This window comes from Salvelinus alpinus, chromosome 13 (genome assembly GCF_045679555.1).
Source record: "Salvelinus alpinus chromosome 13, SLU_Salpinus.1, whole genome shotgun sequence".
Taxonomy (NCBI): Eukaryota; Metazoa; Chordata; class Actinopteri; order Salmoniformes; family Salmonidae; genus Salvelinus; species Salvelinus alpinus.
Window position 1 is genome coordinate 43,901,579 of NC_092098.1, and position 17,125 is coordinate 43,918,703.

A 17,125-nucleotide genomic window follows, 5' to 3' on the forward strand; every position below is an offset into this window, starting at 1 on the left:
CTAACCAGATAATATGTTATATCAATCTGTCAGTCGATGACACAGTCGATGACGTGACACGCAACCTTTGGTTGACGCATGCAACGTCTGAGCAAGGGAACGCAACGTGTGTCACAAGACTGGGTTAGCCTGCTGTAAGCATTTACTTTGTGGGCTAGTCTTCAGGCCTCAGTTAAAAGACAATCACATGTGCGAAGTTCACTGAACAACCTCCACTAAAATTACAATTGATAGCCTTTGAGTTAGAGTAGGATCATTTTTTTTAAAAACATGACACTGATACTGAGGTTAATTGGTAAACTGTAACAGACTATTTGAGGTCCTGCTGCTCACAAACATATTTCAGAGGCTCTGTAAGTGCAGCCTTTCCCCTACTAAAATCAAACATCAACTATGATGATGAAACTTCATCTGAGGTACTTGGAAGAAAGTATGCCCTGTAGACCTTCAGCTCTCAACATTGTAGTTGTTGGCTGCTGATAAGAAGAAGCATGCACTAGGACGCTAGCTCCAAGTAGACTTTTGTTGTGCCAAAGTAAACCTACAGAAGAGGTAAACCAATCACTCAGCCACTTTACCTGTGTCAAGGTCAGGAGACACATATCAATGGAGACTGTGTCCAACTGTTGCATACTTTACCCTGCACCTTACGGACTGCTGCCCTATGTACATACTAAATGAACACTGTCACTTTAACCATGTTTACATATCTACTACTGTACTACATTTGTACTTTGTATTGTACTGTACTACATTTATACTTTGTATTATTGTGTGCTTGTTTGACATTTACTGCATTGATTGATAGGAACTAGAACATAAGCATTTCGCTGCACCCGCCACAACACCTGCTAAACTGCGTACGCGACCAATAGACTTTGATTTGATCTTATCACCCTATATCACTACCATGATCATTGCTATTATATTGCCCTTGTTCTACTTACCCAGAGTCAGATAAACTCGTGGATACAATCGTTATGTCTCTGTGCAGTACAAAGTAAGTTAGCTCTAGTTTCACAAGCAAATGCTTACTAGCGTTAGCGCAATGACTGGAAGTCTATGGGTACAGAAACATACGGGTACGGGTACAGAGACATAAAAATGGTATCCACGAGTTCATCAGACTCTGGGTAAGTAGAACAAAGGCCCGAATCTCGCAGTATCCCTTTAAAGGTCCAATGCAGATCTCAATATCAGATCATTTCAGGGTAAAAAATTAAGTACCATACTGTGATTTATTTTTTCAAATAAAGTGGTACATTTTTTAAATAATAATACATTCTTAGCAAAGAGCCATTTATCAAGCAATAATTTTTCTAGGACTGTCTAGGGCAGGTTTGAGTGGCGAGGGTAAAACTGGATGTGCAGTTATTGGCAGAGAGGTTTGGAACTCTTTCTTATTGGTTTATTAACTGATTTACTGCATAGTGATGTCACCATGGAAGGCCAAAATAACCTGACACCAAAATGGGAACAAATTTCAAACAGCTCTTACAATAAAAATGATTGTATTCTCATAATTTTCACAATTTCACAGTATTATTCCAACCTCAGGTTGGAAATATATATAAAACGCAGGAAATCACATTTGTGTCTCCACTGGGCCTTTAACACTTTCTGTCTATATTGCCCAGCCAAATGTTGCAATGCAAAGGTAATTCTGTTTTAGTTTGTTTAAGCATTGCTTGACATGGAAAAGAATAAAGAAATAATAAATTAAAATCATTCCAGAATGTATTTTATTTTTCTCTGCCCCATCCCAACCCCACCCCTAATCCCTGTTGCTGCACTCATTCAATACAAGGATATGGTGCTGATTCCATTTGACAACAGATTAAATAAAGTTACAATTCATCTCACTACACGCAAAAAATCCATTCAAACCATTGCTTAAATATGCTTATGTCTAGTTGTCCTTAATATGTACATCCACATAGTAATAATTTGGGACTGAAATTAACTCAAAAGCCATTACATTTGTACTACATAAACCCACATTTTCACAGTCCATTTTGTTTTAACCTCCATCAATGAGTGGAGCTTGTCGATCTCGACTACATGAGAAAGCTTTGCAGTATGACCGTTGACGGTGTTGGTATACCAGGGGTGTATTCATTAGTCGGATTCCGTTGCAAAAGTTTTGCCTTGCATGGAAAGCGTTTACCATTTACTCTAGGAACCAAATGGAAGCAAACAGAACAAATTGAACAGGTTGGGGCCTACCTGAATTTGTCCAATAAAACTCTAGTTTTTGTTGAAAAAACGTTTTACGTTTTGATTAAGCTGTTTCTGTTGGAAAAAGTTTTGCAACAGACAAAACGTTTTTACACCCCTATTGACTGCCTTAAAAGCCCAGGACTCATTTTGAAGTCTCCTGTAACAACGGTCCCAGCAATGCAGGGCACACTGCATGCAATGCCCTTATTTGAGGTCGGTATGTTCTTACCAGGCAAATTCTCTGAGCACATCATGGAGAAAAACTTAAAGATTGCATCATTTTTTTGTAATGTTTTGAAAGGTCTACAAAAGAAAGAGGAGCATGCAGGCTATGTTGACTGTCTGTTGCTGGCGTTTCAAGATAAGAGATGAGGCTGATTTGGTTTTAGCTCTACATTGAAAAAAATAACACAGATGTATTGTCACATATACCGAGTACTGTAGGTGAAATGTGTTGTTTCACAGGGTCAGCCATAGTAGTACGGCGCCCCTGGAGCAAATTAGGGTTAATTGCCTTGCTCAAGGGCACATCAACAGATTTTTCACCTTGTCAGTTCAGGTATTCAAACCAGCAACCTTTCGGTTACTGGCCCAACACACTGCTAGGCTGCCCTGGAGCAGCAGACAGAACTCGGTCAGTGGGTGTCCAAAGAGCTAAGTTGATACTTCCTTCCTGACCCACGGTCAGTAACTTGTTTGGTTGGTTTGAGTCTGTTTTGTGGTTGGATGGGGGTGAAGGGGAGTGAATGACAAATGTTAAATGAGGAGTGATGTTGCTGAGAAACGTTTATTCGGTGGTAGTGTTTCACATGGAGATGTTTTCGTACAGGTCTTCGATCTTCTCCTTGAAAAACTCCCTCAGCTCGGGTCTCTTCGCTTTTAATGTGGGAGTCAACAGGCCATTCTGTATGGAGAACTGCTCGTTGTGGATGTGGATGTTTTTCACCTTGGGACAGACAGAATACATTAGAATGTAGACAGGATCCTTTGCCAGGTCAAGTGTGCATATCAGCTATTTGTCATCATCATCTAGGTATTCGCTTTCAGAGAGTTGTCATTTGCCCTCACCAATGAACACCTCACAATTGACACACACACACACACACACCTGCTCAAACGAGTGGAGGCCACTGGCCTTGCCCAGTCTCTGCAAGTCTTCCATGATGGCTTTCTTCAGGACCTTTACATACACACACACACAAGACAAGACACCGTACCATGACTCTAAGACAATACCATGTGTTGTGTTATGTCGATCTATTCAACAACTCAAAGGGTTCAACAAGGTGCCCTTTCTTTTTCTTGAATCAGTTTACTCAGGGTCTGAGGATCTGATGATCTTTCTCTAAAAGCGCAGTACCTAGATATGAATGTTGTGCAACAGGAATCCTTTCTTTTGATTACGTCAATCTTTTCACATCTATTCACATAGTTGATTATTTCAAGCCTCTCCTTCATCATGGCAACAAACAGAATGAAAACACCATTGAATGTAAATGATGGGATTGAAATCACATACAGTATTTTTACAGAGGTCCCGATAGCTCCCCTCCATGCCTTTCTTCAGGGCCCATGCAGGCATTGTCTCTGGGTCAGGAACAACTATGGCAACCAGACAGGACTAGAAGAGAAACACACAAGTAACCTTTAGAAATAATCAAATGTTCTCTGTATTTTTCTCTCTCTCTTTCTCTCTCTCAATAGGCCTAAGTAGGTAAGTAAGTATGTGTCTATCTATGAAAATAGCTGTACATAAACAGTATCCAGCATAAACTGTGGTTTTAACTCATTACAGTCGGGGGTTCTACTAAGCTATATGGAATTGTTTTAAAAAGGTCATACCAAGGATCATTTAGCTATTTGATTTGGAATTTTAAGAGCCGTTGAAGTATGAAAAAAATACCTGCAAAAATGATTTGATGGAAAAAAATGTTGGCCTTACTGTTATTAGCCCATATAAACATATTGAATAACAGATTCACTACATGGAACAGATAATCAGAAAATAACATCTCAAGGAAGTTTGTTCTGAAGTGTCTGTCCTATATCTGAGATCTTTAAGAAAGATAAGGAAAGGTTTATATTGTCACGTTCCTGACCTTATTTCCCTTGTTTTGTCTTTATTTAGTATGGTCAGGGCGTGAGTTGGGGTGGGCAGTCTATGTTATTTGTTTCTATGTTTAGGTTTGTTCGTTTGGCCTAATATGGTTCTCAATCAGAGGCAGGTGTTTGTCATTGTCTCTGATTGGGAACCATATTAAGGTAGGCTGTTTTCAATGTTTGTTTGTGGGTGATTGTTGCCGTGTCTGTGTTTGTTCGCCACACGGTACTGTTTTCGTTCGTTTGTTCACGTTCGTTTATTGTTTTGTATTTTGTCAAGTGTTTTTCGTCTTCGTTGCTATAATTAAAATATGTATTCAAACCACGCTGCGCTTTGGTCCGATCCTTGCTCCTCCTCAGACGAGGAGGAAGACGAGCGTTACATATATTTTTTTAAAAACATTATTTAACCCCTTATTTTTGGCACTAAATTGTCCCCATATGTGCACTGAACAAAAATATAAACGCAACATGCAACAACTTCACAGATTTTACTGAGCAACAGTCAATTTAAATAAATTCATTAGTCCCTAATGTCACATGACTGGGAATACAGATATGCATCTGTTGGTCACAGATACCTTTAAAAAAAAGTGCCTTATGCAGCGCTACAGATCTCCTTCGCATAGAGTTGATCAGGTTGGTCCCGTGTGGCTCAGTTGGTAGAGCATGGCGCTTGCAACGCCAGGGTTGTGGGTTCATTCCCCACGGGGGGACCAGGATGAATATGTATGAACTTTCCAATTTGTAAGTCGCTCTGGATAAGAGCGTCAGCTAAATGACTTAAATGAAAATGTAAATGTTGTTGATTTTGGCCTGTGGAATGTTGTCCGACTCCTCTTCAATGGCTGGTTGAAGTTTCTGGATATTGCCGGGAACTGGAACACGCTGTCGTACACGTTGATCCAGAGCATCCCAAACATGCTCAACGGGTGACATATCTGGTGAGGACGTAGGCCATGGAAGAACTGGGACATTTTCAACTTCCAGGAATTGTGTACAGATCCTTGCAACATGGGGCCGTGCATTATCATGCTGAAACATGAGGTGATGGTGGTGGATGAATGGCATTACAATGGGCCTCAGGATCTTGTCACAGTATCTCTGTGCATTCAAATTTCCATCGATAAATGCAATTGTGTTCGTTGTCCGTAGCTTATGCCTGCCCATACCCTAACCCCACCGCCATCATTGGGCACTCTGTTCACAATGTTGACATCAGCAAACCGCTCGTCCACACAACGCTATACAGGTGGGTCTGCGGTTGTGAGGCTGGTTGGATGGACTGCTAAATTATCTAAAGCAAAATTGGAGGCGGCTTAAGGTAGAGAAATTAACAATCAATTCTCTGGTAACAGCTCTGGTGGAAATTCCTGCAGTCAGCATGCCAATTGCACACTCCCTCAAAACTTGAGACATCTTTGTCATTGTGTTGTCTAACAAAACTGCACATTATACAGTTGCCTTTTATTGTCCCCAGCACAAGGTGCACCTGTGTAATGATCATGCTGTTTAATCAGCTTCTTCATATGTCACACCTGTCAGTTGAAATGGATTATCTTGGCAAAGGAGAAATGCTCACTAACAGGGATGTAAACAAATCTGTGCACAACATTTTTGAGAAATACATTTGCATAAGGACAATTTCTGAGATCTTTTATTTCAGCTCATAAAACATCGGACCAACACTTTACATGTTGCGTTAATAATTTTGTTCAGTATACTTCCATTTTATTTTTTCAACTGGTACGGGGGGACCTTCAGACGGGTCTTGTGAGGCCAGTGGGCATCCTAGAGCAAAACAACATATTTGTGTTTGTGAGAGTCTCACCTTTCTACAGAGGGGTCATATTAGTGTGTTGTCCAAACTGTTTTGACGCTACAGACAGAAGTTAGCAGATCGGCTGTGCTGATTTCAGACTAGTCCCAAGACGCTCGTGGGGGTTGTAGAGCAAAACGGAAACCACCGTTGTGTTCGGGAGAGTCTCATCTTTCCATAGAGGGGTAATAATGGTCAAACCATTCAGACGCTACAGACGATTTTGGGTAACACTTTACTTTAAACCCAGCGTTATAAGACGTTATGACACGGTCATAACCTGTCATAATATGGTCATAACACTGTCATGACCCATATTTACACTTATTGGGACATATATTGTGTTATTTTATGGCTGGTTATGACACCTACATAACACCTGCTATGATACCCACATTTTATGACCTCACATAGTCTGTTACAGCTTACCAATTAACCTCAGTATCAGTGTCATGTTTTTTTAAATTATCCTACTCTAACTCAAAGGCTATCAATTGTAATTTTAGTGGAGGTGGTTCAGTGAACTTTGCTCATGTGATTTATGACACTGCCAAGATACATTATGACCATCATAATAGGTCAGATAGGCCTATCATGTACATGACCTTATGTCAGTCATCAGTCCAAAAGAGGGTTTCTTGTAACTGAAATCTGCTCCTGCTTTCATCTTAGTCATAAGCAACAGAGGTGCATGTTTTGTGGGTTTTGACACTCTTTTGTAGGTGTCATAACCAGTGATAAAATAATGCAATATAGAGTATGTCACAACAGGTCTAAATACATGTGTCATGACATTGTTATGACCATATTATGACTTATGACAAGTTATGTCGGCTGTTATGACATATTATGACATGGTTATGACTGTATCATAATGTGTTATGTTGCTGAGTGTCAAGTAAAGTGTTATCCGATTTTGTGAGAAGACTAATTTTCGGGATGTCTCATGGTCTGACAAACATCGCTTGAGCTCTGCCACCTTTCATCGCAGATGCGGAAGTGCGTATGCAGCGAATTGATGAAAAAAATGATCTCTAGCCTAAACTGACAGATTTTTATAGGGCTAATGTCTAGCTGTGTGCCAGTGGTTCTGCCCAACTTTAATGATAATGCCCAAACAACTCTTACCATCGGCTGTCATGTGATAACAACGAAGTGGTTAAGGAGATCACCTGTAGGCTGTCACCATGGACGTAGAGCTGGGTCACAGGCTCACAGCGGATGTAAATGTTCTCTATCTTCTCAGGGGAGATGTACTCTCCCTGGGCCAGCTTAAAGATGTGCTTCTTCCTGTCAATGATCTTCAGTGTACCGTTCTGAGGAGCGGAGGGCAGACATCAAAAATAGGCCCATACCTTACATTTTAATTGAAATAGTTGTGAATGTCAAGTTAGGATTTGACCCTAATATTGAGGGTATATAACACAAGGAAGGCAAATAGATGTTTGAAGAAATGTATTTTCAAGGGAAGGGTCATAAACAAGCATGTGTGCGTACAGGTAACCATCTCCCTATGTCTCCGGTGTGGAGCCAACCGTCTGTGTCCAGGGTTTCAGCCGTCCTCTCAGGGTCTTTGAGGTAGCCCTTGAAAACATTGGGTCCTTTCACACACACCTAATGGATGATCAGAGAGAAGGAGACAGCCACACATAGCCTCAGTGATCAAATGTCTGGGACCATGTTCAAATAGGGATTATCCTAAAATGTCCTTGATGCTTTATTGAACTCACCTCTCCTTCTCCCTTGCGTGCAAAGTAGTTCTTCTCAGCCACATCCACCAGCTTGATGAGGTTACATGGCAATGGTGCCCCCACATGACCTAGAGTTAGCCATCAAACCAAGGAGAAGTATGAGAAAAAAGTATAGTGTACAGACAGCTGTGGAGTCATATCTTCATTTGGTTGATTGAAGTCATTAGATAGTAAATTGGCTGCCACCAAAAAGTATGCATTTATACAGTCAGGCCAAAACAGCAATGTGAAGCTGAAAATACTGAAATATAGAATCAAACCAGTAGGGGGAGCAGTTGAATAATATTTTAATTTGACGCAATACAAATAAATGTTTCTTAATCATTACAAGCTATATTACCTTTACAACTCAAATGTGCATCTTTTAGTGGAAATACGCTAAAATGTGTATTGTTTGACAATCAGGCCTACACAATAGTTAGAGAAGTCATACCTTTCTCCATACTTGCTAAACTTAAAAACATTGCAACGCACAAAGCTAAAGCCCAATTCTAGGGTGTGTGAAGATCTGAAATTGTTATTCCCCACTTAGACCCCTGAATGTCATCCACACATTCAGTTGTGTCTGATTCCAAAATAACAGCGGGCTGCCCCACTGCCCAGGAACTGTAAGAGCACAGGGCCTTATTAAGAGGGTGTACTGATCAGGGTTGCCATGTTCATGGTTTTCCTGCAAGTACTTTGAAAACAATGTCGCAGAGGAAAATGTATTGGTTGCGGGTTGCAGGTTTTTGCGCTACTTCTAAGTAAATCTATTTATTTCACTGTGACCTGCTGCTACTGATAATCAGGTAGTGAGGCAGGCTGTTGCTGAGAGAGTGATAGGGAGGGAGGGAGGGAGGGAGGGGGGAGGGCTGTGGGGAGGGCCGTGTGTTGAGAGAGCGCTGCAGCAGGCAGCTGAGTCACAAGTGAGAGGAGAGCAGCACATCATGACAAGTCATGTGAGGACAACAAACGAATAACAGCACTAGCTAGTTCCATATTGTTTTATAGTGTCGAAGAGTATAATGTGCAGGGCCTATAGAAGTCCAGAGTAGCTTACAAACCCTTGATCAAAAAATATTTTATTGGGAACATTGCCCTGTGTAGGTTGCTGTTTTTCAGATGGGACGTTAAATTGGTTTCCTGGCTTTCTGTGGTCACTAAAAATACTATGACATAACCCTGGGTTCCATACTATCATGACCACCTAATCATCCCCAGCTTCCAATTGGCTCATTCATTCACCCTCCTCTCCCCTGTAACTATTCCCCAAGTCGTTGCTGTAAATGAGAATGTGTTCTCAGTCAATTAGCCTTTTTTTACCAGTTGTATATAGATTGTCATTATGGAGACACCTATTTATCAACTCCTCTCTTGCTGAAAAAACAACAACATTTTGGCCTAGTTTTCAGGCCTTGTGGGTGGGTTTTGAATGGTCCTTGGGCTAGAAATTCATGCTAGACCTGGCAAAGTCTGCATCATGAAATAATATGTAATAAGTAATGACATTTCCAGGAAGACAGGAGATTATGACTGCATTCCGAATTACACCTTATTCCTTATATAGTGCACAGCTTTTGACCAGGACCCATAGGGTACCCTATTCCCATAGGGCTCTGGTCAAAAGTAGTGCACTATATAGGAAATAGGGTGCCATTTGGGACGCAACCGATGGTTCAGTGGGCTGATGGGTGGGTCAGGTGTTAGAGCTGCTCTAGCATCCATTCAAATGTACTGCAGCTCAATATATTTCCAGTGTAACCTTTGGCCATGGCTGTTTCACCGAGACAATAAAGTGTCTGTTGCATGCTTGGGTTGTCATACTGCAACTGCCAGTGTTTTGTAGCACAGCAGAGTATGTGGGTAAATACTGGCTGTGATCCAAAGGTTGTTGACTTAACTACAATTAAGCCTCCCGACCAGTTGCCCCTGTTCTCACACATTACAGAGGGGAAATGGTTGTGGCCCTGAAACGTGCAGCCAGCCGGAAGCCACAGAGCTAAAAACAGTGAGAACCTCAAAGCTTGTGTTTGTTTGTTTGAGTCTGAAGCTGAAAGCACTTACGTGCGGCGGAGGAAGGAGTTCGCTTCAGCTGTAGTGTTCGCAGTAAAATATTACACGTTGCGGCGGTCCTTCCGCTGAAAGCAGGTGACACTGACTTATAACCCCATCTCCTCAGGACATGGAGGGCCTTGTTGATGTTGGCATCAGTCAGCAGCAGCTATACTCAGTCACACTATAATGTGTCCCCAATACACAGCGTGTTATCTCTGTGGGCTTGTGTTTCCACCGTTGTAAAACCTCTTAGACTTTCACCCCAGTGGTGAAGTATAATGTTTTTAAACAGGCATTGACTGTACTCTGATGTCATAAAGGTACTCTTGCTCCCTGGCCTAATGTAGGGGTGAGTCCCAAATGGCTCCCTATGTATAGTGCACTACTTGGGTGTACTGGGAGTGGAACAGCTGTTGACCGGTTGAAGTGGAGGAGACAAGTAAAGAGGAGAGGAAAGGAGAAGAGAAGAGGAGAAGAAAGAAGACGAGAGGAGAGGAGAAAAGATGAGAAGAAAGGAGTGGGGAAGAGAGGAGAAGGGAAGAGCGGAGAGGAGAGATAAGCTCACCTGAGGTCCAGTCTCCAGGAGTGGTGAAAGTACAGCCAGCAGTACACTCTGTCTGACCATATGCCTCATACACCTACAGACAGCCAGGACAGACCGGATGTTAGCAGGATGTGATATGATCAGTCTGATGGTTTGTCTGTGTGACCTCGTGTCCATGTGTGCTTGTGGCTGCATGCGTTTGTGTGTTTGTCAACACATGTGCGTGTGTGTGCGCATGTGTATGCTTATGCATGCAGCTGCATGTGTGTGTTTATCCATACATGTGTGTGTGTGTGTGTGTGTGTGTTTGTGTGCGCGCATTCACATGTACGTCACTTACCTGACAACCCAGTGCAGCCCTGAGAAACCCCAGTACAGTGGGGGAGGCCGGAGCAGCTCCAGTTACAATCATGCGTAACCTCCCACCCAGGCTGGCCTGCCAACAGAACACAATACTATCACACAAACCAAACTCCCACAACACACCAGGAATGCAGTCTGTGTTGTTGAAATACAGTACATCCTGCCTGCCTAGCAACACTTCCACGGGTCACAGTGCATATTCCCATTTTATTGCCTGTACACACACAGCAAATCAAATCAAAGTTTATTTGTCACGTGCGCCGAATACAACAATACCTTACAGTGAAATGCTTACTTACAGGCCCGAACCAACAGTGCAATTTTTAAGTAAAAAATAGGTATTAGGGGAACAATGGATAAGTAAAGAAATAAAAACAACAGTGAAAAATAACAGTAGCGAGGCTAATTGAGGTACTATGTACATGTAGGTATGGTTAAAGTGACTATACATATATGATAAACAGAGAGTAGCAGTAGCGTAAACGAGGGGTTGGCGGATGGTGGGTGGCGGGACACAATGCAGATAGTCCGGGTAGCCAATGTGCGAGGGCACCGTATCAGGCCACTCATAGGCAGGAGGGAGAGGAGAAGAGAAGGAGTGGAGGAGGGGAGGTTGATACCTGTATCTTACTGAAGAATATCTTATCCCACAGGCTGTCCATGCGGATGATCCCCCTGCTGACCTCTGCCCCTTTTCTCTTAGCTGCAAAGTTCAGCAGCCAACGCTTCAATGGGGTGTTGGCCTGGCTGAATATCTGTAGAGTACACACATAGACATTTAAGAGAGGGGGTGAGTTGATATAAGATATGAAAAATGAGGGGAGGTGTGTGTGTGTGTGGGGGGGGGGGGGGGGTGTAAAGGCTGGTTCTCTCACCTTGTCATACATGCGGTTGAGCAGTCGAGGTACCACAGGGAAGATGGTGGGCCGTAAGGCCTTCATGTCATCAGACAACAGGCGGATGTCGCCTTGGAAGAAACCGATCCGGCCACCATGACAATACACCACAGACTGGGGAAAGAACCTAACAGTTACAACTGAGTCAAAAAGCACTTTTTGTATTCAGTTGCATAGATCTGGCCTAATGCTGCTTTCAAGACAACTCGGAACTCAGAAACTCTAAAATGTCCACTTGGAAACTCGAGCTCTGACTTTCCCACTTGCAAAATATCAGAATTGAACAACAGGTAACTTGACGCAAAAAAATATATTGATATTAACTCGGAGGTTCAGAGTTTGAGTTCTCTTGAAAGTACCACAATTCACACCGATCTTTGGAACAGTTCCTGTTTTTGAGGTCATGATGAGGACAGGCTCTGCAGGGACTGACTTTTTTTCTTTCACATGTTGAAAGACATGATTTGCATAATAGACTGGAGCGCACTGGCAGGGACCATAAAACTTACTGTATATGGAAAAGCCTATTCAACGAGTTCTACAAGGAGAACATGGGCCGTTCCTTTTGAGGATGAACTTAAAGGTGTTTATATTAGTTACATAAAGGTCACATACATTAACAGTGTCTGGGTGTGTGCATTCTTGTGAACGTGAAGTATGTGCCTGCTTGTGTTGTAGGGGAAGAGAGGTGGTTTCCTGTGTCTGTGTCTCACACACTAACAAGGAAAGAACACGTACTGCAGCGGGGCAAAACACGAAGGTCGGTTGAACCTGTATGGTTGCTTTACCCCTTCAGTACTGAAGCTGATCCAGTGCCAGCTTTGTTGTTTAACTCATAGTAGTTATTCAAAATAATAGGGTCATTTGGGACTGATCCAAAATCAGTAGTTAGGGACTGAAAACACGAGCTGTGGAACCACAGCTATCGGAAACAACAGACCAAGTCTGCGATTTAAATAGTACCCTATTCCCTTTGTAGTGCACTACTTTTGACCAAAGCCCATAGGGCCTTGGTCGAAAGTAGTTCAGTATATAGGGGATAGGATGCTATTTAGGATGCATCCCAAGCTAGAGGCAGCGTGGGGGGGTTAACAGCAGGACTCAAGTTTCCTGTGGGGGCGAAGCTGTTAGAACCGGCTGAAATAATGCACACCCATGACTGTATGAGCCAGCTTATCCAGAGCAAGCATATGATATGCCTATTTAATAATATAATGTCACAATGAAATCCAACCACAGATAACCAGGTCAATAACAGCCAAGGACAAGGGTAATCGCCAAGATCCTTCATGTCTAGAAATACAGGTACATGTGTACACACACACACACACACACACACACACAAAGAGGAGCAACACACACACACACCAACAATTATACAAATGAAAGCTTAGTGTGGGCTTTGTTTGGGAAATTACCTGGATGAGTCTTTCAAACATGTGAGCCAGAGGCAGGAAGGAGATAAGAACGTCGTCTTGGTTTGGGAATATTACTTTCTGTGGCATGGGGGAGAGAAAAAGTGGTTAGAAGGGGATTAGAACCATCCCATCGGGTACACACTGGTTGAATTAACGTTGTTTCCACGTCATTTCAACGAAATGACATTGAACCAATGCAGAATAGACGTTGAATTGACTTCTGTGCCCAGTGGGGTTTGTTTCTCACCACTCAACTGTGAAACATGATCTTAAAGAGGAACAGATGTTATCCACAAGCACACAAAAACAAATACATTTGTGCATTGTACATTTCCATCTTGTTATTGTCCCATGTAAGATATGGGACTTGAAGCAATTTAGTGAGTCTTGCATCTAATATATTTACATAAATGGGAAATGTAGCACCTACTCAAGATAAATACTGTACAAGGGAAATTTCTTCCACAGAAAGGGTCAGCTACACCATAGTCCGATCGAACTTACATCTGTCACTTTGAGGAAGCCTGAGAAATCAGCCACAACATTCCCATGTGTCAGCATGACTCCCTTTGGGTTTCCTATGTAGGAGAGGAACAGAAAATAGTGCAACAAAATCAACGGACTTCTCCTCCACCTGCTCTCAACAATGGATTGCACCCTTATAGTGCAATACTTAGGACTATGGTCAAAAGTAGTGGACTGTATATGGAAAAGGGTTTCCATTTGGGACCCATGCTGTATCAATCGATGGAAAACAACAAGGTTAGATATATATATCTGGAAAAACAAGTTAGCAGCCTAGGAACGAAAATAATTATCATTGTGGCACTTGTTTTTCAGGCTACACATGAACAGACTTCACTTCTAGAAGAAACTGACAACGCCAAATGTTAAACTCCTCTTGACCTTCAACAATAATCCAATTCATATGAGAAAGTCCTAACACTAAACATTGCCTCTTAAATCAGCTAAAAAACAACAAGGTTAGATATATATATCTGGAAAAACAAGTTAGCATCCTAGGAACGAAAATAATTATCATTGTGGCACTTGTTTTTCAGGCTACGCATGAACAGACTTCACTTCTAGAAGAAACTGACAACGCCAAATGTTAAACTCCTCTTGACCTTCAACAATAATCCAATTCATATTTTGCTTTGTTCGTGTTTTGCTCGTGTTTTGCTTTGCCATAGTGGGAGCAACCTGAGTTGAATAACCCTGTAACAGCCTTTGGAACACACACACTCAGAGAGATAGGCCTCAGGGCAGGTGTGTAACAAGGGCACCAGGGGAGACATCCACCATGGGAAAACACGCTTCAGGCTGATACACTAAAAGACCAACAGATGGCGCTCTTTCCATTATTGCAGTGGGCTGCTTAGCCACTTGTGACTAAAGCTGTGGTTACATGTCTGGAAATACCAGGGTATTCTATATGACTGTATTTGTGGCCAGACCGTAATAAAATTACCAAAACGCCTTACATTGTTGCCCCTATTACTATGTAACTCCACAGTAATAACTCCAGTAACATAGTAGTTACGTAGCTGTTACTTTGTAAATGACATGGTAACAAGGTTGTTGTCTATTGTCTGCAAAGTTTGTTACATTGTTACTAGATAGTAATTATAAAGGTTATACCCTACTGGGATTCACTTTACATTAAGTTGCTTGCTCCTGGGTAGGTACATGATAATTACAAGTATATCTTATGTAACTACATTGTTCTTGTATTACACTTGATTCGGTATATATAGCCTTTGAGCCAGGTCATAACATAGAAATGAAAAAATGTAATATGACCAGTAGTTAATGACAGGGTGTGGCTTATTACAATTGTTGTTACCAGGTCCTAGCCTATTTATCAACCCTGATATTACATGTGGATTCAATGGTTGTGGCATCTTGTAGTTACATGCAGGGTTGGGTAGGTTACTTTCTAAATGTGATCCGTTACAGTTACAAGTTACCTGTCTGAAAATGTAATCAGTAACGTAACTCAGTAATGTAATCTGATTACATGCGGTTACTCTTAGATTACTTTCCCCTTAAGAGGCATTAGAAGAAGACAAAAATGTATGTTACCAATTGAACGACATCTATTGCAGGATAAATCAATGTTGAAGTTTACATAGCTGGCCATATATGGATGTTAATTTGTACTTTATGGGTTGCTTATGTAGGCTTCTTCTAACCCATCGCTTTCTACTACATATAATAATACGACTAAATTCTATCTTTACATTAAAAACCAAAGTCTATCAGAATTCCAGTCATTCCAATAAATGTTATACACCTTGATCTTCAAGAATAGGACATGGAAATATGGGAGTTGTCACGATTGTCCATGGGAGAGAGAGAGGACCAAGGCGCAGCGTGTAAAAAATACCTCTTCTCTTTATTTAGAAGATAACCAACGAAGCAAAAACAACAAAATGATAACCGTGAAGCTCTAACCGACAAAATGCAAACATGCAACCTTGACACAGACCTAGACATAGAACAGAACTAGACAATGACCCAACAAAAAGCTAAAGCCTATGGCAGCCTTAAATATGGCTCCCAATTAGAGACAATAGAAATCAGCTGTCTCTAATTGAGAACCCATTCCGGCCACCATAGACTTTCCTAGTAAACTACACACCCATAGACACAGCTAGATACATACACTCAACACAAAACCATAAACTACAACCAACACCCCCTCTACCATATAATACCCCAAAATACACACATACCCCATGTCACACCCTGACCTAACTAAAATAATAAATAAAACAAATAATACTAAGGCCAGGGCGTGACATAACCCCCCCCTTAAGGTGCGAACTCCGGGCGCACCAGCACACAGTCTAGGGGAGGGTCTGGGTGAGCTTCCTTCCACGGTGGCGGCTCCGGCACTGGTCGGGGTCCCCACCCCACCATAGTCACTACCCGCCTCCGTAGCCTCCTCCCAATGGCCATCCTTCCCCTTAACCCCACTGGATTAAGGGGCAGCACCGGACTAAGGGGCAGCACCGGACTAAGGGGCAGCACCGGACTAAAGGGCAGCACCGGACTAAAGGGCAGCACCGGACTAAAGGGCAGCACCGGACTAAAGGGCAGCACCGGACTAAAGGGCAGCACCGGACTAAAGGGCAGCACCGGACTAAAGGGCAGCACCATGATAAGGGGCAGCACCATGATAAGGGGCAGCTCCGGACTGAGGGACGGCAGCTCCGGACTGAGGGACGGCAGCTCCGGACTGAGGGACGGCAGCTCCGGACTGAGGGACGGCAGCTCCGGACTGAGGGACGGCAGCTCCGGACTGAGGGACGGCAGCTCCGGACTGAGGGACGGCAGCTCCGGACTGAGGGACGGCAGCTCCGGACTGAGGTACGGATCCTGGCTGGATGACTCATGGTTGGCTGACGGATCCGGCTGATCCGGGCTGGCGGAAGGCTCTGGCTGCTCATGGCTGGCGGAAGGCTCTGGCTGCTCATGGCTGGCGGAAGGCTCTGGCTGCTCATGGCTGGCGGAAGGCTCTGGCTGCTCATGGCTGGCGGAAGGCTCTGGCTGCTCATGGCTGGCGGAAGGCTCTGGCTGCTCATGGCTGGCGGAAGGCTCTGGCTGCTCATGGCTGGCGGAAGGCTCTGGCTGCTCATGGCTGGCGGAAGGCTCTGGCTGCTCATGGCTGGCGGAAGGCTCTGGCTGCTCATGGCTGAGGGACTCCGGCAGGTCCTGGCTGCTCATGGCTGAGGGACTCCGGCAGGTCCTGGCTGAGGGACTCCGGCAGGTCCTGGCTGAGGGACTCCGGCAGGTCCTGGCTGAGGGACTCCGGCAGGTCCTGGCGTAGGGACTCCGGCAGGTCCTGGCGTAGGGACTCCGGCAGGTCCGGGCGTAGGGACTCCGGCAGGTCCGGGCGTAGGGACTCCGGCAGGTCCGGGCGTAGGGACTCCGGCAGGTCCGGGCGTAGGGACTCCGGCAGGTCCGGGCGT

The 17,125-nt window shown here is 43.5% G+C and overlaps 1 protein-coding gene across 6 annotated transcripts in view; it reads right to left on the reverse strand.

The window, feature by feature from the left end:
• Positions 1 to 1,219: 1,219 nt before the first annotated feature.
• The window catches only part of acsl6 (acyl-CoA synthetase long chain family member 6), a 109,845-nt gene continuing 93,939 nt past the window's right edge, over positions 1,220 to 17,125 (reverse strand). For 5 of the 6 annotated variants that reach the window (XM_071339478.1, XM_071339483.1, XM_071339481.1 and 2 more), the window contains 12 exons: positions 13,653 to 13,726; positions 13,149 to 13,226; positions 11,710 to 11,844; positions 11,455 to 11,589; positions 10,812 to 10,907; positions 10,493 to 10,565; positions 7,870 to 7,958; positions 7,637 to 7,753; positions 7,312 to 7,455; positions 3,740 to 3,841; positions 3,329 to 3,400; positions 1,220 to 3,166 (listed from right to left, as the gene is read on the reverse strand). In XM_071339478.1, the coding sequence (XP_071195579.1) occupies positions 3,026 to 3,166; positions 3,329 to 3,400; positions 3,740 to 3,841; positions 7,312 to 7,455; positions 7,637 to 7,753; positions 7,870 to 7,958; positions 10,493 to 10,565; positions 10,812 to 10,907; positions 11,455 to 11,589; positions 11,710 to 11,844; positions 13,149 to 13,226; positions 13,653 to 13,726 (1,256 nt within the window). In that variant the 3' untranslated portion in view covers positions 1,220 to 3,025. The remainder of the gene's footprint in view (positions 3,167 to 3,328; positions 3,401 to 3,739; positions 3,842 to 7,311; positions 7,456 to 7,636; positions 7,754 to 7,869; positions 7,959 to 10,492; positions 10,566 to 10,811; positions 10,908 to 11,454; positions 11,590 to 11,709; positions 11,845 to 13,148; positions 13,227 to 13,652; positions 13,727 to 17,125) is intronic. The other variant, XM_071339484.1, reaches the window with a different exon arrangement.